The 19954-nt window shown below is 43.9% G+C and overlaps 2 protein-coding genes across 3 annotated transcripts in view; one reads left to right on the top strand and one right to left on the bottom strand.

Moving 5' to 3' along the window:
* Positions 1-2258: 2258 nt before the first annotated feature.
* alg8 (ALG8 alpha-1,3-glucosyltransferase) overlaps positions 2259-19954 on the bottom strand; it is a 131176-nt gene continuing 113480 nt past the window's right edge. The window contains exons 1-13 of one of the 2 annotated variants that reach the window (XM_083926699.1): positions 11264-11367; positions 10723-10801; positions 9808-10001; positions 7594-7703; positions 7307-7374; positions 7088-7214; positions 6329-6432; positions 6076-6196; positions 5436-5575; positions 5166-5305; positions 4825-4922; positions 3167-3239; positions 2259-2681 (exon numbers count right to left, since the gene is read on the bottom strand). In XM_083926699.1, the coding sequence (XP_083782825.1) occupies positions 2444-2681; positions 3167-3239; positions 4825-4922; positions 5166-5305; positions 5436-5575; positions 6076-6196; positions 6329-6432; positions 7088-7214; positions 7307-7374; positions 7594-7703; positions 9808-10001; positions 10723-10801; positions 11264-11346 (1575 nt within the window). In that variant the 5' untranslated portion in view covers positions 11347-11367 and the 3' untranslated portion in view covers positions 2259-2443. Of the gene's footprint in view, positions 2682-3166; positions 3240-4824; positions 4923-5165; positions 5306-5435; positions 5576-6075; positions 6197-6328; positions 6433-7087; positions 7215-7306; positions 7375-7593; positions 7704-9807; positions 10002-10722; positions 10802-11263; positions 11368-19954 lie in introns of those variants that run through there. The other variant, XM_083926700.1, reaches the window with a different exon arrangement.
* Positions 14001-19620, top strand: ccdc90b (coiled-coil domain containing 90B). The gene is made up of 9 exons (XM_083926581.1): positions 14001-14135; positions 14473-14592; positions 15715-15818; positions 15900-16001; positions 16077-16118; positions 16213-16284; positions 18012-18065; positions 19259-19373; positions 19467-19620. Exons 1-9 carry the CDS (start codon positions 14081-14083, stop codon positions 19520-19522), a joined length of 720 nt encoding a protein of 239 aa, XP_083782707.1. The 5' UTR covers positions 14001-14080; the 3' UTR covers positions 19523-19620.

The raw sequence follows: 19954 nt of genomic DNA, 5'->3' as shown, positions 1-19954 counted from the left end.
ACTGGATCTGGTTCATGTTGATTATTTTCACACATCTGCAGCGTTTGCATCGGTTTCTCTGCTCTGATTTGATCCTTGGGAGCGTATTTGTGAGTGCTTCACATCAGTGTCTCGTGTTTCCTGTTTCAACTCTGTGAAAGTGATTCTGTGAGACGTCGGCAGGTCCCGGCCTGAGAGCAGAGCATGCTGGGAGTCTGTGCTGGAGCCGCTCATCCTCTTAATGCTGTTAGAAAGGTTTAAAAAGCTCTGAGCCGTAATGGAGCAGATTTACAGACGGACTTTGTTTCTTCAGGACGAGAAACCTGAAGACGGAAAACATGAAGTCAGGGTTTGAAAAAGGTCCTCAGCAAGGACAGAGAACCAGCTCCCGTCACAGAGCGGAGCAGATTAAATCATGCTCACCAACCTGCTTCATCAGCTCGTCTGGCACCAGGCCCGTCCACAGAGCCGCCAAGGCCAAACCAGGCCAAACCAGGCCAAACCAGGCTGAACTTAAGACATGCTTTAAGCTGCTTGTGTTGATCACGTCTGTAAAGAAAGGACAAAGAAAAGAAACAAGATCTAACGTGTTAATCAGTGAACTTTAGGCCCCGTCACCACGGAGACGAGTTTCCTGTCACAGCTTCAGCCTGGTTCAGTCTGGTTCAGTCTGGTTTAGTCTGGTTCGTTATCGGACCCTCTGCTCAGTGAGGACACTAACTGCAGAGTGAAGGGGCTCCCAGCAGCCCCCTCTGCTCAGTGAGGACACTAACTGCAGAGTGAAGGGGCTCCCAGCGTCTCCCCGTCTCTTCTTCTCTGTTGTTGGTGTGTTTCTGTGGCAGTTACAGCGCCACCTCCAGGCCTGGCATGGGTACTACAGCGTTTGGAGTCGCTGCACCTTTTAACTTTTTACTTTTTAGGAACGAGGGAGAAATAAAAGGTTGTTTTCTATCGTGAGGACGAACCTTTAGAGGAGCTGGTTGGTCGATATTGTTCCCTTTGACGGAGCCAGGCTAGCAGTTTCCCCCCGTTTCCAGTCTTTATGCTAAGCTAAGCTAAGCTAAGCTAACCCAATCTGAGCATCTGAAAGGGCCTTTGCACCAGTCCGTATTTCCCTACATATTCTCATCGACAGGTTTGTATATCGTAGGAAATGCGATGGATACGGATTCAAATGTTCGACGTTAACAATAAAAAAACTCGTCCAAACATTGAATTCGTAATAGTTTCGGATCATTGCACAGAAAGAAACGTTGCTTTGGTTTTAAAGTGAAAGCAAACAGGAAGAGTTTGAAGACGGATTGGAGTGTAACCTTTATTTTATCTTCAGTTCACAGCGTTAGTTGTTGTTAGTTTTGTGCGACTGGTCTCTTATTTTGAAGTTCAAAGGAAATGGACCGCGTGTCGTAAACCGTTTTAGTTTTGTGTGTCGGAGGGGAGCGTTTGTGGAAAGAGGCCATTTTGCCCTTAAAGCTGCTAACTGTTAGTCGCTCAGTCTGATCTGCAGGTTAGCATTAATGCTAACACGCTAACACTTCTTCTTCTTGTGCAATAGAGAGATTTTCAGTGTAAAACTCTAAGTTCATCACAACTAATCCTGTCTTGTGTTGCCTTATCAATAAAGTTTTTGAACAAAACGTTTCATTTCATTGAAACTCAAAGTAACGACTTTGGACACAAAACAACTACAAAGAGACACAAAACAACCACAAAGAGACACAAAACAACCACAAAGAGACACAAAACAACCACAAAGAGACACAAAACAACTACAAAGAGACACAAAACAACCACAAAGAGACACAAAACAACTACAAAGAGACACAAAACAACCACAAAGAGACACTAAACAACCACAAAGAGACACAAAACAACCACAAAGAGACACAAAATAACCACAAAGAGACACAAAACAACTACAAAGACACACAAAACAACCACAAAGAGACACAAAACAACCACAAAGAGACACAAAACAACTACAAAGAGACACAAAATAACTACAAAGACACACTAAACAACCACAAAGACACAAAACAACCACAAAGAGACACAAAACAACTACAAAGAGACACAAAACAACCACAAAGAGACACAAAACAACTACAAAGACACACAAAACAACCACAAAGAAACGCAAAATTACTAAAATAAATAAAAACCCGACAAAAAGATACAAAATGACTGGCTGATGCGTTATAAAAATAAGAAAAATAAGTGGAAGAAAGTGTCTTTGTTTTGTTTTTTATTTAGAAATGAAGCAAACAACACGAGCAGATCATGAAACAGCGGCGCTCGCCGTTTAGAGTCCTCAGAACCTTCACGTGGTCGATATTCCAGCAGAAGAAGAAGCAGATAGAGTCAAAGATGGCGTCCTCCTGATTGGTCGGAGCGTCCGTGTGCCTTGCTCAGGGGGTGTGGGTGCGATCTAACCTTCGACCTTCTCACGACGAGGGCGCCGACCTCACGGCTGCTTGGGCCTCTCCTCGCCCGGGCGCCGCTGCCGCAGCATGGTGGCGTTCAGCCGCAGGAAGGAGTAGAGGACGCCCACGGAGCAGTACACCGAGGTCGCCAGCAGGGGGAGGAAGGGCAGCTTCTGTTGCCACGGCGACAGGGGGAAGGCCACCTCGCAGGCCGACGCCACGGCGAGCAGCCCCAGCAGGTAGACGCGCTCCAGAGGGCGCAGCAGGGCGCCCTGACCGCTGAGAGGGGAAGCAAAGCATTCTGGGAAACGGAGTCTGCAACAGAACTACGAGGGGGGGGGCTGTTTTTATTGTTTCCTTTTTACTTTAATATTATTTTTATAAACTTTTAAATATAAAGTTTTTGTTTCTCTTTCTCACTTTTACGAGTTTTTATTAATTCATCATTTTGATTAAATTAAATACGCAAGAAATGATAAAATGTATTTTTTAATATATTATTTTTATTATTTCGTCTTTATACATTTACTTTATTTAGACTTTATATTTCACAAATTTTAATTACTTATTTTATTTATTTTGCAAGAAAACACGTAGATTTTTTATTATATTATATTTATAATTTTTGAATGTTTGAATAAATTTAAATCTTTAATTAAATCAGATTTTATTTTCTTATTGTTTTATAAACTTTGTGATCGACACGAGTTCTTTTATCAAACTGTGAATAAAACATTAAATATTATATTAAACACGTTTTTTACCTGTGAAGTTTCTTCAGCGCCGTGAACGAGAAAACGGTGAAAATCAGCATCAGAGAAACTTTGATGGGAAACTCTGGAAACACATTTAACGAAGAGAGGGAAGTGAAACAACACTGAAAACACTGTAAACCCACTGTAAACACACTGGAAACACACTGAAAACACACTGAAAACACACTGGAAACACTGGAAACACTGGAAACACACTGAGAACACTGGAAACACACTGAAACACTCTGGAAACACTGAAAACACACTGGAAACACACTGGAAACACACTGAAAACACTGGAAACACACTGAAAACACTGGAAACACTGGAAACACACTGAAAACACTGGAAACACACTGGAAACACACTGGAAACACACTGGAAACACTGAAAACACACTGGAAACACACTGGAAACACACTGAAAACACTGGAAACACACTGAAAACACTGGAAACACACTGGAAACACACTGGAAACACACTGAAAACACTGGAAACACACTGGAAACACACTGGAAACACACTGAAAACACTATAAAAACACTGGAAACACACTGAAAACACTGAGAACACGCTGAAAACACACTGGAAACACACTGGAAACACTATAAAAACACGCTGAAAACACACTGAAAACACTATAAAAACACTGGAAACACACTGAAAACACTGAGAACACGCTGAAAACACACTGGAAACACTATAAAAACACGCTGAAAACACACTGGAAACACTATAAAAACACGCTGAAAACACACTGAAAACACTATAAAAACACTGGAAACACACTGAAAACACTGAGAACACGCTGAAAACACACTGAAAACACACTGAAACACACTGAAAACACACTGAAACACTGGAAACACACTGGAAACACACTGAAAACACTATAAAAACACGCTGAAAACACACTGAAAACACTATAAAAACACTGGAAACACACTGAAAACACTGAGAACACGCTGAAAACACACTGAAAACACACTGAAACACACTGAAAACACACTGAAACACTGGAAACACACTGGAAACACACTGAAAACACACTGAAAACACTGGAAACACACTGAAAACACTGGAAACACACTGGAAACACTATAAACACACTGGAAACACACTGAAAACACTGGAAACACACTGGAAACACACTGGAAACACACTGAAAACACACTGGAAACACTATAAAAACACGCTGAAAACACACTGAAAACACTATAAAAACACTGGAAACACACTGAAAACACTGAGAACACGCTGAAAACACACTGGAAACACACTGGAAACACTATAAAAACACGCTGAAAACACACTGAAAACACTATAAAAACACTGGAAACACACTGAAAACACTGAGAACACGCTGAAAACACACTGAAAACACACTGAAACACACTGAAAACACACTGAAACACTGGAAACACACTGGAAACACACTGAAAACACTGGAAACACACTGAAAACACACTGGAAACACACTGGAAACACACGAAACACACTGGAAACACTGGAAACACACTGAAAACACACTGAAAACACACTGGAAACACTGAACGATTGTTGCGTCAGAGACGAAACGTTTGAGTGCAGACAGTCGACGCGTTTCAGAGGGAAACGTTCCCGTTAAACGTGTCTCTGATATCGAACCGGGTTCCCGCCGTTTTACCTGCCGGGGTGAAAATGAGCGGGAACAGCGAGTAGTGACCCGTGGAGCTCAGGAGCAGGAAGATCCCAGCATCCTCTCTGTTCTCCACGGCCAGGAGGCTGCAGAAGAAGAAGAACGCTGGAGGTCACTCATTTAGTCTTTATTTATTCATGTTCCTGCATTTTTATATTATATTCTTTTTTATTTACTTATTTCATATTTCCACATTTATTTTCTTATTTATTATTTTATTAATTTCTCTTCATATTCACACTTGTTATCGACTCATTGGCCCTTTAATGTGCTTTAATGTGCGTTGGTCGTAGAAGAAGCTTAGTGAACTGTATAGAAAGCGTTCCCACCTCAGCGGCAGGATGGCGAGCAGGACGGCCTTCTCGTGGACGTGCCAGCCGAACACGAAGGAGCCCAGAGCGCAGATCAGCAGGCAGCGCAGGAAGCCCCGGGCACCGCCAGGACGACGCCAGAGGGACACCAACGCCGGCTGCAGAGGGGCAGAGTCAGAGGGTGGGGTCAGAGAGATGGGTCAGAGGGGCGGGATCAGAGATAGGGGGAGGAGTTAAGACTGGACACATCCGTTTCATCAGACACACGAGGACCAGATCACGACTCACCAGGACGGACAGCAGCGTGCAGAGCAGCGTGACGGACGGCGTGACGGACGGGAGGACGGCGTGCTGGAACTCCTGAACCAAGCCGCCCGTCATGGACGCCCGGGGAAGCTCCGCCTCCTGCAGCAGCTTCAGACGCACGCCTGAAGAGAGACGACGTGAGACACAACGACACGAGAACGACTTTGTACCGTTAAAGAGGAAGAAGAAGACGACTTTGAGTTATTTCATCTTTTATTTTATTTATTTTATATTTCTACATTTTTATTCAATCTTTTATTTATTTAATTTCTTTTATTTAGAAACTTTCTGTGGAAATTTTGAGGAATTTATGGGAATAAATCCAGGTTTGCCTCTGACGCAGGGACGAGGTCGACACCAAGACGATCACTTCTGTTAGCGCGTCAATGGTGATTCCCATTCTGTGTTAGCATGGAGCTAACAGACTTCTGGTGTAACTGTATCTATTGAAAAGCAAACAGCAGCTGCTCCGAGGTCGTTTACGGTTAAAGCCCGGTGCGTTTGTCACAGACGGCGTGGGAAGGAGGGCGGGGCCGGCACCGCACGGGCCGGACGCCAACGTTTACAGAACTCAAGTCCCTTTAAAACGTACAGACAACAAAGAGAGGGGGCGGAGTCTCACCGAGCGTCGCCAGGCTCTTGTCCAGCGTGTTGTAGAGCGCCCACACGTTGGGAGCCCAGTAGGCGTGACAGAGACCGCGCTTAAAGGGGAAGAGCCGGGCCAGGACCTGAGGCAGCTGCCCCTGAGAACAACAAACAAACAAACAAACAAGAAACAAACAAACAAACGAGTGTGAACGGGACAGGACCTGAGGGAGCTGCCCCTGAAACAAACAAACAAACAAACAAACAAACAAACAAACGGCGGCGCTCACCATGGCGATGAAGGGGCCGAAGGACAGGGCGCAGACCGACGCCACGATGCTGCCGAGGGCGAGAAAACGGAGCGGACTGAAGCTGCTCCACCGCACTGAACCATCTGCAACACACAGTGGTCCTCAGCAGGTGTGTGTGTGTGTGTGTGTGTGTGTGTGTGTATGTGTGTGTGTGTGTGTGTACCTCTGTGGTCCTCAGTAAAGCAGTAACTCCTCAGCAGGTGTGTGTGTGTGTGTGTGTGTGTGTGTGTGTGTACCTCTGTGGTCCTCAGTAAAGCAGTAACTCCTCAGCAGGTGTGTGTGTGTGTGTGTGTGTGTAAGTGTGTGTGTGTGTGTACCTCTGTGGTCCTCAGTAAAGCAGTAACTCCTCAGCAGGTGTGTGTGTGTGTGTGTGTGTGTAAGTGTGTGTGTGTGTGTACCTCTGTGGTCCTCAGTAAAGCAGTAACTCCTCAGCAGGTGTGTGTGTGTGTGAATGTGTGTGTGTGTGTGTGTGTGTGTACCTCTGTGGTCCTCAGTAAAGCAGTAACTCCTCAGCAGGTGTGTGTGTGTGTGTGTGTGTGTGTGTGTGTGTGTGTACCTCTGTGGTCCTCAGTAAAGCAGTAACTCCTCAGCAGGTGTGTGTGTGTGTGTGTGTGTGTACCTCTGTGGTCCTCAGTAAAGCAGTAACTCCTCAGCAGGTGTGTGTGTGTGTGTGTGTGTGTGTGTGTGTGTGTGTGTGTGTGTGTGTGTGTGTGTGTGTGTGTGTGTGTGTGTGTGTACCTCTGTGGTCCTCAGTAAAGCAGTAACTCCTCAGCAGGTAGACTCCGTACGCCGGTGCCACGTAAAGGTAAATGTGCTTCAGGTTGAGCAGCACGGAGAACAGCAGCGCCCCCTGCAGGTGACGAGCCTGAGCACAGGAAGAGCACCTTTCAAAATAAAGGACTGTACCTGCAGGTGACGAGACTGACACAGGGAGAGACCCTTTCAAAATAAAAGTACCTGCATGTGTCTGGCCACCGACAGCAGCAGGAAGCCAAAGAGGAAGCCGTTATACTGGAAGTGAATATCTGAGGACGCGTGAAGGAACAGATTTCACCTTTATGTAAATATTTATTATTTTATAAAGGGTTATAGATTATAAAAGTAAATTATAATGAGTTATAGTTGATATAAGAGAAAAGGATAAATAGGATGAGAGTAAATATGATAAGTGTTAATGAATAAAGTAAATCTGGTTATAAAGAGAAGATAACAACATTGTGTCGTCATCAGAACAGGAAGGATACGGTCGACGATGAGGAGGCCGAAGTTCCACAGCAGCAGCACGGCCACGACGAAGGACGGCCGGCTCAGAACGTCCCGGGAGCCTTTCTGCTCCTGAACGCACCTGCAGCACCTGCAGCAGAGGAGAGCCAATCAGGAGCAAGCACCTGCAGCAGAGGAGAGCCAATCAGGAGCAAGCACCTGCAGCACCTGGACACACCTGAAAACACCAGGGGCCTGTTTCACAAAGCAGGTTCAAAAAACTCTGAGTCTAACCCGGAACTCTGAGTTGATCTACTCTGAGATAGGAAACTCTGAGTTTTCGGTTCCAGAACAGCTGATTTGCGTCAGGTTGATCAACTCAGAGTAGTTTGACCTGGAGTTAAGCGCGTGCACCACAAGTAAAAAAAGACAGCATCAATGGAGCCCTGATTCGACGAGTCACCATGGCAACGGGGAAGCGAAGGGCTACGCTACAACCGGAAATGGAAATATTAATGCGCTCATACGGGAGTTTGAGCAGGTTTACACCGCTGCAGCAGCAAAAGAGAGAGAGACGGTGCTGGAGGACATTGCGGCTCGGGTCAGTGCATAAGTTTAAATGTAGTCCTGTTGCAATCACAGTAATATCACAGGGGGAACTGCTTGAGTGGGAGCCTATTAATTTATTTCATTTAAGTGCAACCCCGCGGGGGAGAAGCGCAGCTTAAGATGAAACATAAAAACATTTTTCAAACAGGTAAAATCTCAGCACAGTCTCATGGTGACGCCTCATTTTGAGCAGGTTTCACATCGTAAAGTAAATATTACCGTAAGTGGCTGTTTTTTATACAACGTATAAATGTTGTATAAAAAACTCCCATTTGCAAAAAAAACGCAGCGCAACACACAATATCTGCTGTGATATGAGAGCATTACTGGTTGTTAATGTTGGAAATGTAAGGAGGGGTGAGATGGACTGTGACATGAAACGGTGTTGTGCCGTATTCAGCCCCCTCGCATTATAGGTGATATTCTGGATCAGAAGGCTATACAGTATAGGAGTAGTTAATATACCGGTAACCCAACTAAAAGCACACACTTTTGAACCTATGAATTGCAAGAAAAGCTGGGATTATATTTAGAAACGCTGAGTCAAATACATTCAACTTGCTCAAAAGATCCATTTCATTCATTTTGTAATTATGGCTGCAGTATATTAAGGACGTCTATGCGCGGTCTGATAATCATCTCCCGACGAATATTTAATTCTCTTTGCGAAATGCGTCACCTTCATTCACGGGATCGTTATCAAAATGACACGCCATGGTAGTGTAAATATTCACCACCTAATATAACTTCTAATGTAGGCCTACTGAATGACTTTTATACGTTGTATACAAAAACTCCCGTTTGCAAAAAAACGCAGCGCAACACAGAATATCTGCTGTGATATGAAACGGTACCGCTCAAACAGAGAATTGCCTGGAAATGCAAGAACATCTATAATCTATAGTTTGATAATCATCTCCCGACGAATATATAATTATCTGCGCAGTAATGCTGCAGCTTCATCCACGGGATCGTTATCAGAAGGACACGCCATGGCAGTGAAATAGTCGCCACCTAATATAACTTCTACTGACTGATGTTTGCAGTGATTTTCTGAAAAAACAGACGGAACTATAGCAGAACTATACTTCGCCAAAACTCGCCTGCTGACTGAATGAATGAGGAAATGAAACACCGTGTGTGGCTGAAAGAGGGCGGAGACAGAGAGAAACTCAAGGTTTTCTGAGAAAAACCTGGTCCCGACCAGGTTAGTTTCAGAGAGCATGTTACCATGGTAACTGACGAGAGTTTAAGTTACCTCTCTTTGTGAAACAGGCTAGAGTTACCCCTCTGTCTCTGGTTTGAGTTAGCTCTCTCTGTGAAACAGGCTAGAGTTACCCCTCTGTCTCTGGTTTGAGTTACCTCCCTTTGTGAAACGGAAAACTCAGAGTTTCCCTCATTTCAGGGTTAACATACTCAGAGTTTTCACTAAACCTGCTTTGTGAAACAGGCCCCAGGAAACACTGCATGGACATAAGTACGAGAACTAAATTAAATAATAAATGAAAACATTACGTGGAAATATAAAGAGGAAAACATTTATAAATAAATAAATATATATATTAAAAATAAAAATAAAAGAATGAATAATCAAATGAAAGTGTTGAGAGGGTAAAAGTGATGCGCGGGTGGAGCGGCGGCCTCACTCTCGGGCGGCGTAGATGAACAGCAGGTCGGTGAAGACGACCGACAGCCTCTGGAACAGAACCGTGTTCGGGCTGACGTAGTTCAGGTTCTGCACCTGCAGCATGTTCCTGTCGAAGTGCTGAGCCACGTGGGACAGGCCCAGCTCGAACCAGGCGAAGAGGGGGGGGTAGTCCAGGGTCCACTCCGACGTGTTCTGCACACACACACAACAACAACACGCTTAGAGAAACGACAACAACAACAACAACAACACGTGTTCTGCACACACACACAACAACAACAACACGCTTAGAGACACGACAACAACAAGAACAAGAACAACGACAACGACAAACGAAGACGACGACAACAACAAGTGTTCTGCACACACGAAAACACGCTTAGAGACACGAGGAGGAGGAGGACGACGACAACAACAACAACAACAACAACAACAACAACAACAACAGGCTTAGAGACAGGAGGAGGATGATGACAACAACAACAACAACAACAGGCTTAGAGACAGGACAACAACAACAACAACAACAACAAAGACGACGACAACACCACGTGTTCTGCACACACAACAACAACAACAACACGCTTAGAGACAGGAGGAGGAGGAGGACAACAACAACAACAACAACAACAACAACAACGACAACAACAACACGTGTTCGGCAGACATGAAAACACGCTTAGAGACACCACAACAAGAAGAAGAAGAACAACAACAACAACGAAGACGACGACAACAACACATGTTCTGCACACACAACAACAGGCTTAGAGACACGAGGAGGAGACAACAACAACAACAACAACAGAGTTTTGAGCAGAGTTCGAACGCTGGAGAAATATTATTATCAGTTAATATTTAGCGTGTTAGTTTCTTTATTTGTTTGTTGCACAGATGTTTGACACGCACTGACCTCATGGTACCACCTGGACACGGGCAGACTGTGTGTGACGGCCAACCAGTTTCTGTGCACCTCAAAGTCTGTGGAACGACTGACACACACACACACGCACACACACACACACACGCACGCACGCACACACACACACACACACTCACACACACACACACACACACAGCAGAAGTCTTATGGAGGATGGACAATAATTACAACAGGGTTCATGTATTTATTAGATCTAAACGAAGCTCAGAATTCCTGAAATTACGAGGAGACATTTAACGCATCTAAATGAGTAACTAAAATTATCTAAATAAAAAATAACTATAAAGTAAAAGTAAGTCGACGGTAGCTGCTTCTTTATTTATTGATATATATTCATAAACACAAACATAAACCCAGTGTCCACCGTGTCAGCGCCGAGTTTGTCAATAAAGTTGTGTTGTGCTGGTTTGTAGCTAGCGTTAGCTGCTCGTTAGCTCGTTATAAAGCATCAAACTGATCCTGGAGCGGCTCCGCTGACAGTTTCTGTTTAAATGAACATTAAAAAACTCACTAAGCGCCGAAAAACAGACATTTGAGCAGAGAAACGCCCACAGAGAGGACCGCGAACCAGCCGCTGCGCTGCTCCGCCGCCATGACACCGCCAACCTTCTTCTTCTGTGGTCATTAACCAGCCGCTGCGCTGCTCCGCCGCCATGACACCGCCAACCTTCTTCTTCTGTGGTCAATAACCAGCTCAGCCGCCATGACACCCATAGACATATAAAGATCTTTATGTCTATGGTTTTAACCATAGACATATAAAGAGTAGATGCCGCATCGAACGTTGGGCCGCGAGAAATGCGGCCGCCATCTTGGATCGGTCCTTCTCCCAGATCAGTTCTATGAGTGACTCGTTGAGCCTCTGAGTTGAGCAGCAGAAGAAACAAGATGCCAGAGCCCTGTGCAGCGTATTCCTGCTCTAATCTAATATTACAATATTACAATTCATAATCAGTATGGTACAGTACAATTTTAAACAATTATACATAAATCCATGCATTTTTGAATGTTATAGTGACTCCCTCAGGCTGTGGCAGGTAGATACAGATTTAGCTGCCAGAGGAGCTGCTGTCCCTTATTTTATTATTATTATCTTGTCACAGTAGAGGCATGGAGATTAGCCTCTGTGGGAATGTTAGTTAATTCACCCCCCGGCATGAGGTGTGTGTGCAAGCCTGTGTAGATATGAAAGGAGAAGCAGGGAGGAGAGGGGTTGTCGTACATGTGGTCTAGTGTAAATGGATTGCACATTTCCAGCAGTAGGTCAGCGGAGGATGTGCTGTGGTTTCATGAGAGGAAGACACTTCAGAGACAGTTCATCTCAGGTCACCTCAGATATTCTCAGTTTTGTTTTTTTAAATATTGAACATGACATTGAGATGAATTATGAGATAATTTTTCATGTCTTGTCACTTTTTTTTAAAGTTTAGTCTATCAAAGGAGAAGTGACAGAATCTGACCAATATCCTTTGCTGTTAAACTGTTTCATCAAACAGGAGCAACATGATGTGGGGTTTATTATAAAGAATGAATTAGAGATTTAACATGTGTTTCCACTCTGTGCCCGATATTCTCACAGCTGAACAAAATGTTTCATACATTTTTACTTGGTTCTCCACATCTCCACTTAAAGCAGGACGAACCAGAACTGATGGGTCCAGGCTTTTTTAGTTCAGTTGTACCACAGAAGTTGAAACAGTCTGAAAAGAAAAAATCATACATTTATTTAACTAAGGAAAAATCTTAAATCGTTTGTATAATTTAAAATGGATATTACTGAACTATGCCCCGTGTTTTTGTTTGCACATTAAATACAATTACTACATCATTAAAATATGTAATAAAGAAGACATTCACATAATTAGACCTTGCCTAAAAACAAAGGACACAGTCATTTTAGATACTATACAAAGTACTCCTACAACATCACTTTCTTTACCAATGAGAGCTACACTCTCATTGGTAACTGTGCAAGAACAAAACAGTGTGAAAATGATCGATTTAACAAAATGTTATATATATTTTTATACCACACACACTCGCTCCCTCTCCTCTCCACTACCACGACTATGCGACTGGCAGAGCATGGATCATTTCTGAATATTTATAAACATATAGGGTTCGGCTCTTGTTTTTGTTTTTTAGTGCTTTAAATGAAAGTGTGTCTGTTTGACTTGTATTTAGATGTGTCCAAAATGTCATCTCTCTCTCTGACCTAATTGTATTGATACTCTTGATTTATATGTATTTTAATTTTCTCTGAGTGTGTGTGTGTGTGTGTGTGTGTGTGTGTGTGTGTGTGTGTGTGTGTGTGCGTGCGTGTGTTTGTGTGTGTGTGTGTGTGTGTGTGAGAGAGAGAGAGAAAGAGAGAGAGTGAGTGAGAGAGAGATTTATGTATTCATGTATGAAATACAGCCTATTAATACTCTATAAATGATTTCTCTTGTTGTGTTTATATTTATAGTGTTTGCAAAACACCTATCATACATCACATATATCATATATCAGAATATTCTATTACTGTTAATCCCACTGTGAATATTAAAATACGCTGAACCGTCTCCTGTCCTTACACTGAGTGGAGCGGGCGACCGGGCCAAGATGGCGGCTCCACCGCTCGTCAGCGCCAATAGGCACAACGTTCGATGAGGCGTCTACTCTTTATGTCTATGGTTTTAACCAGCTCCGCCGCCATGACACCGCCGCTCTTCTTCTTCTATGGTAATTAACTATTTGCGGCGCGTTGCTGCCCCCAGCGGCTATTTTTAGAAACTACACCCTGTTTGTGTTTGTGTGTAGTATTATTATTATTATTATTATTAATATTATTATTATTATTATTAAATTATTACTATATTATTAATATTACTATTATTATCATTATTAATCTTATTATTATATTGTATTAAATATCACGCTATACTATACTGCACAACTATAACGATGTTTTTGAAGTGCTATAAAATAGATTTATAATTTATTACAAATATTATCCTGTTAATTTAACTATAATTGTTAGCTTATTTATTTATTTATTTATTTATTTTCCTTTTATTTTACCGAGCTTCAAAAATATATTCAAATGCGTTTTACAAGAAAATAAAAACATCCAAAAACAATCTACTCATTTATTAACATTATTATATAAAGTATATATTATATTTTAGAGTGACCACAGTGATGCTGATAATTCCGACAGTCCTTGAACGCAGCATCAGTCACGTGTTCGGCACACTTCCGCGTTCTGTCAGAGTGTTTCCGGTTTGTGAATAGTTCGTCTGTGATCAGCTGAAAGTTGTTGTTGTTGTTGATCTTTTTGTTTTTGTTGATGTTTGTTAACAGCAGGATGCACGCGCTGCTGCGGCGGGCGGGAACGCGCAGAGGTGAGTGAAGAACCGGCGCAATGCATGCTGGGACAGAACTCTTACCAAAATAAAAGCACTGTTCCCATAAAACTCCTGCATTCACAAAGTTAAAGTTCTCATTATTGTTAATAATCTATTATTATATAAAGATTAATGTTAATATCACTTTATAAATATCACTTTAATACTAATTATTCATTTGATTGACTTTATATTCTGCTGTTGAGCTTCATCTAAAACAGTAAATGTATTTTATTTGTTGATATATTTATGAATATTAAAGCACGTGTTTATATTTCGGGGTGAACGTCACGTTAACACGTCACTCACGTAAACGTGTCCTCGTGCGTCGCAGGTTTCCACGTGTCGGCGCCGGCGACGACCTTCAACCTGAGGAAAGTTGAGTTGACGCCTCTGGAGCAGAGGAAGCTCACCTTCGACTCCCACGCCATGGTGACGGAGCTGGAGGGCAGCGGTGAGAGACGACAAACAAACAAACAAACAAACAAACAACGCTGCATTCTCTCTGATGTCCAGCAGGAGGAGACTCCACTTAAAGCTGCATTCTCTCTAATGTCCAGCAGGAGGAGACTCCACTTAAAGCTGCATTCTCTCTAATGTCCAGCAGGAGGAGACTCCACTTAAAGCTGCATTCTCTCTAATGTCCAGCAGGAGGAGACTCCACTTAAAGCTGCATTCTCTCTAATGTCCAGCAGGAGGAGACTCCACTTAAAGCTGCATTCTCTCTAATGTCCAGCAGGGGGAGACTCCACTTAAAGCTGCATTCTCTCTAATGTCCAGCAGGAGGAGACTCCACTTAAAGCTGCATTCTCTCTAATGTCCAGCAGGAGGAGACTCCACTTAAAGCTGCATTCTCTCTAATGTCCAGCAGGAGGAGACTCCACTTAAAGCTGCATTCTCTCTAATGTCCAGCAGGAGGAGACTCCACTTAAAGCTGCATTCTCTCTAATGTCCAGCAGGAGGAGACTCCACTTAAAGCTGCATTCTCTCTAATGTCCAGCAGGAGGAGACTCCACTTAAAGCTGCATTCTCTCTAATGTCCAGCAGGAGGAGACTCCACTTAAAGCTGCATTCTCTCTAATGTCCAGCAGGAGGAGACTCCACTTAAAGCTGCATTCTCTCTAATGTCCAGCAGGAGGAGACTCCACTTAAAGCTGCATTCTCTCTAATGTCCAGCAGGGGGAGACTCCACTTAAAGCTGCATTCTCTCTAATGTCCAGCAGGAGGAGACTCCACTTAAAGCTGCATTCTCTCTAATGTCCAGCAGGAGGAGACTCCACTTAAAGCTGCATTCTCTCTAATGTCCAGCAGGAGGAGACTCCACTTAAAGCTGCATTCTCTCTAATGTCCAGCAGGAGGAGACTCCACTTAAAGCTGCATTCTCTCTAATGTCCAGCAGGAGGAGACTCCACTTAAAGCTGCATTCTCTCTAATGTCCAGCAGGAGGAGACTCCACTTAAAGCTGCATTCTCTCTAATGTCCAGCAGGGGGAGACTCCACTTAAAGCTGCATTCTCTCTAATGTCCAGCAGGAGGAGACTCCACTTAAAGCTGCGTTCTCTCTAATGTCCGTGCAGGTCTTGAGAAGCGGCAGGCGGAGCTGATCGTCTCCGCTCTGGTCACCCTGGCGACGGCGAACATGGACAGCGTTTACAGAGACATGGTGACCAAGTCCCACCAGGTAAGGAGCGCGTGAGGCGGTGGAAGTGAGAGCAGAGCGGAGGAAGCGTCCTCACGCTGTTTCCTTCTGTCCGTCCTGCAGGAGATCACTGTGCAGCAGATCATGGCTCACCTGGACTCCATCAGGAAGGACATGGTGATCCTGGAGAAGAGCGACTTCGCCAACCTTCGCTCGGAGAACACGGTGCGTCTGAGCGCTAACATCTTCCCCTGGTGTCGATTTAAGGACCTCACGCTTTAACTCTTTGTCCTCCTGCAGAAAATGAAGCGAGAGTTGGAGCAGCTGCAGAACCGACTGAAGGTATTTTCTGTCCTCGGCTGTTTCACCGTGTGAACAGGATCCAACATGTGTTCTGTAAACGCTGCGTCGTGTGTTTGTGTGTGTTTGCGTTCAGGAGGAGACTCAGAAAGTGCGAGCAGAAACCAAACTGGACATCAACCTGGAGCGCAGCAGAGTCTCCGACGTGGTGAGACGTCGAGAAACGCCAAAAACATGTGTTAAAGTGTCCTCTAGGAGCATAAACGTGTGTTAAAGTGTCCTCTAGGAGCATAAACGTGTGTTAAAGTGTCCTCTAGGAGCATAAACGTGTGTTAAAGTGTCCTCTAGGAGCATAAACGTGTGTTAAAGTGTCCTCTAGGAGCATAAACGTGTGTTAAAGTGTCCTCTAGGAGCATAAACGTGCTAAAGTGTCCTCTAGGAGCATAAACGTGTGTTAAAGTGTCCTCTAGGAGCATAAACGTGTGTTAAAGTGTCCTCTAGGAGCATAAACGTGTGTTAAAGTGTCCTCTAGGAGCATAAACGTGCTAAAGTGTCCTCTAGGAGCATAAACGTGTGCTAAAGTGTCCTCTAGGAGCATAAACATGTGCTAAAGTGTCCTCTAGGAGCATAAACGTGTGTTAAAGTGTCCTCTAGGAGCATAAACGTGTGTTAAAGTGTCCTCTAGGAGCATAAACGTGTGTTAAAGTGTCCTCTAGGAGCATAAACGTGCTAAAGTGTCCTCTAGGAGCATAAACGTGTGCTAAAGTGTCCTCTAGGAGCATAAACGTGTGCTAAAGTGTCCTCTAGGAGCATAAACATGTGCTAAAGTGTCCTCTAGGAGCATAAACGTGTGCTAATGTGTCCTCTAGGAGCATAAACGTGTGTTAAAGTGTCCTCTAGGAGCATAAACGTGTGTTAAAGTGTCCTCTAGGAGCATAAACGTGTGTTAAAGTGTCCTCTAGGAGCATAAACGTGCTAAAGTGTCCTCTAGGAGCATAAACGTGTGCTAAAGTGTCCTCTAGGAGCATAAACGTGTGCTAAAGTGTCCTCTAGGAGCATAAACGTGCTAAAGTGTCCTCTAGGAGCATAAACGTGTGTTAAAGTGTCCTCTAGGAGCATAAACGTGTGTTAAAGTGTCCTCTAGGAGCATAAACGTGTGCTAAAGTGTCCTCTAGGAGCATAAACGTGTGCTAAAGTGTCCTCTAGGAGCATAAACGTGTGCTAAAGTGTCCTCTAGGAGCATAAACGTGTGCTAAAGTGTCCTCTAGGAGCATAAACGTGCTAAAGTGTCCTCTAGGAGCATAAACGTGTGTTAAAGTGTCCTCTAGGAGCATAAACGTGTGCTAAAGTGTCCTCTAGGAGCATAAACGTGTGCTAAAGTGTCCTCTAGGAGCATAAACGTGTGCTAAAGTGTCCTCTAGGAGCATAAACGTGTGCTAAAGTGTCCTCTAGGAGCATAAACGTGCTAAAGTGTCCTCTAGGAGCATAAACGTGTGTTAAAGTGTCCTCTAGGAGCATAAACGTGTGTTAAAGTGTCCTCTAGGAGCATAAACGTGTGCTAAAGTGTCCTCTAGGAGCATAAACGTGTGCTAAAGTGTCCTCTAGGAGCATAAACGTGTGCTAAAGTGTCCTCTAGGAGCATAAACGTGTGCTAAAGTGTCCTCTAGGAGCATAAACGTGCTAAAGTGTCCTCTAGGAGCATAAACGTGTGTTAAAGTGTCCTCTAGGAGCATAAACGTGTGCTAAAGTGTCCTCTAGGAGCATAAACGTGTGCTAAAGTGTCCTCTAGGAGCATAAACGTGTGCTAAAGTGTCCTCTAGGAGCATAAACGTGTGCTAAAGTGTCCTCTAGGAGCGTAAACAGCAGCTGCTCACGGACGACAGGACGAACTCTAACGCTGCTGAACAAAAGAATGCTTTTGTGTTTTTCTGTCAGTTCACTGAACAAGAGAAGAAGCTGATGGAGGCCAGTACAGAGTTCCACCAGAAGGTAAACGGATGATTTCCACTTAAAGCTGCATTCTCTCTAATGTCCACTTAAAGCTGCATTCTCTCTAATGTCCACTTAAAGCTGCATTCTCTCTAATGTCCAGCAGGAGGAGACTCCACTTAAAGCTGCATTCTCTCTAATGTCCAGCAGGAGCAGACTCCACTTAAAGCTGCATTCTCTCTAATGTCCAGCAGGAGGAGACTCCACTTAAAGCTGCATTCTCTCTAATGTCCAGCAGGAGGAGACTCCACTTAAAGCTGCATTCTCTCTAATGTCCAGCAGGAGCAGACTCCACTTAAAGCTGCATTCTCTCTAATGTCCACCAGGAGGAGACTCCACTTAAAGCTGCATTCTCTCTAATGTCCAGCAGGAGGAGACTCCACTTAAAGCTGCATTCTCTCTAATGTCCAGCAGGAGGAGACTTCACTTAAAGCTGCATTCTCTCTAATGTCCAGCAGGAGGAGACTCCACTTAAAGCTGCATTCTCTCTAATGTCCAGCAGGAGGAGACTCCACTTAAAGCTGCATCCTCTCTAATGTCCAGCAGGAGGAGACTCCACTTAAAGCTGCATTCTCTCTAATGTCCAGCAGGAGGAGACTCCACTTAAAGCTGCATTCTCTCTAATGTCCAGCAGGAGGAGACTCCACTTAAAGCTGCATTCTCTCTAATGTCCAGCAGGAGGAGACTCCACTTAAAGCTGCATTCTCTCTAATGTCCAGCAGGAGGAGACTCCACTTAAAGCTGCATTCTCTCTAATGTCCAGCAGGAGGAGACTCCACTTAAAGCTGCATTCTCTCTAATGTCCAGCAGGAGGAGACTCCACTTAAAGCTGCATTCTCTCTAATGTCCAGCAGGAGGAGACTCCACTTAAAGCTGCATTCTCTCTAATGTCCAGCAGGAGGAGACTCCACTTAAAGCTGCATTCTCTCTAATGTCCAGCAGGAGGAGACTCCACTTAAAGCTGCATTCTCTCTAATGTCCAGCAGGAGGAGACTCCACTTAAAGCTGCATTCTCTCTAATGTCCAGCAGGAGGAGACTCCACTTAAAGCTGCATTCTCTCTAATGTCCAGCAGGAGGAGACTCCACTTAAAGCTGCATTCTCTCTAATGTCCACTTAAAGCTGTGTTCCCTCTAACGTGTACAGTCATGTTGTTGTGGCGTGCGACTGACGCCGTGTGTCTCCCGTGGTCAGAAAGCCGACCTGGAACACGACAACATGGAGATCAACAGGAAGATCGACCTGCAGGTGGCGTCGCTGAAGACGCTCCTGGAGTCTCTGAAGCTGGAGACGGTTCGATACCTCGCAGGTTCGAGTCTCGGCTCAGACATAAGTGCAGCTGTGCGTCACGTGTTTGAGTCTGTGGTTAACGCCGCCCCCTCTCGCCCCTGTTCCTCCCCAGCGACGGTGTTCTCCTGCCTGGCCATCGCTCTGGGCGTGTACCGGCTGTGGAGGTGAAGGCGCCGCACACGACCCGTCTGGACGCGGCGCCGAGACCTGAGGAGTTTAAACGCAGCTGCTGCAGAAAGAGACGTTTGTTTGAAGTAAAATGTTCAAAAGGAAGAAAAACATCAAAGGGTTTTTACTGTGAAACGACGACGATTACGGAGAAATATGAGAAACAATAAAAACAAAGAATTAAAGAAAATAAAGACAAAATTAAACCAGAGAATAAAAAGAAAAATATAGAAAAATAAAACTAAAGAAAATATAAGAAAATTAATATAAAAAAAGAGAAATTAGTAAAAATAAAACCAAATAAGAAAAAAGGCAAAATTAAACCAGAGAATAAAAGAAAATATAGAAAAAATTAAACTAAATAAAAGAAAATATAGAAAAAAATAAACTAAATAAAAGAAAATATAGAAAAAAATAAACTAAATAAAAGAA

The sequence above is a fragment of the Echiichthys vipera genome (assembly GCF_963691815.1).
Source record: "Echiichthys vipera genome assembly, chromosome: 14".
NCBI classification, from domain to species: domain Eukaryota; kingdom Metazoa; phylum Chordata; class Actinopteri; order Perciformes; family Trachinidae; genus Echiichthys; species Echiichthys vipera.
This window is presented reverse-complemented; position numbering and strand designations above follow the sequence as displayed.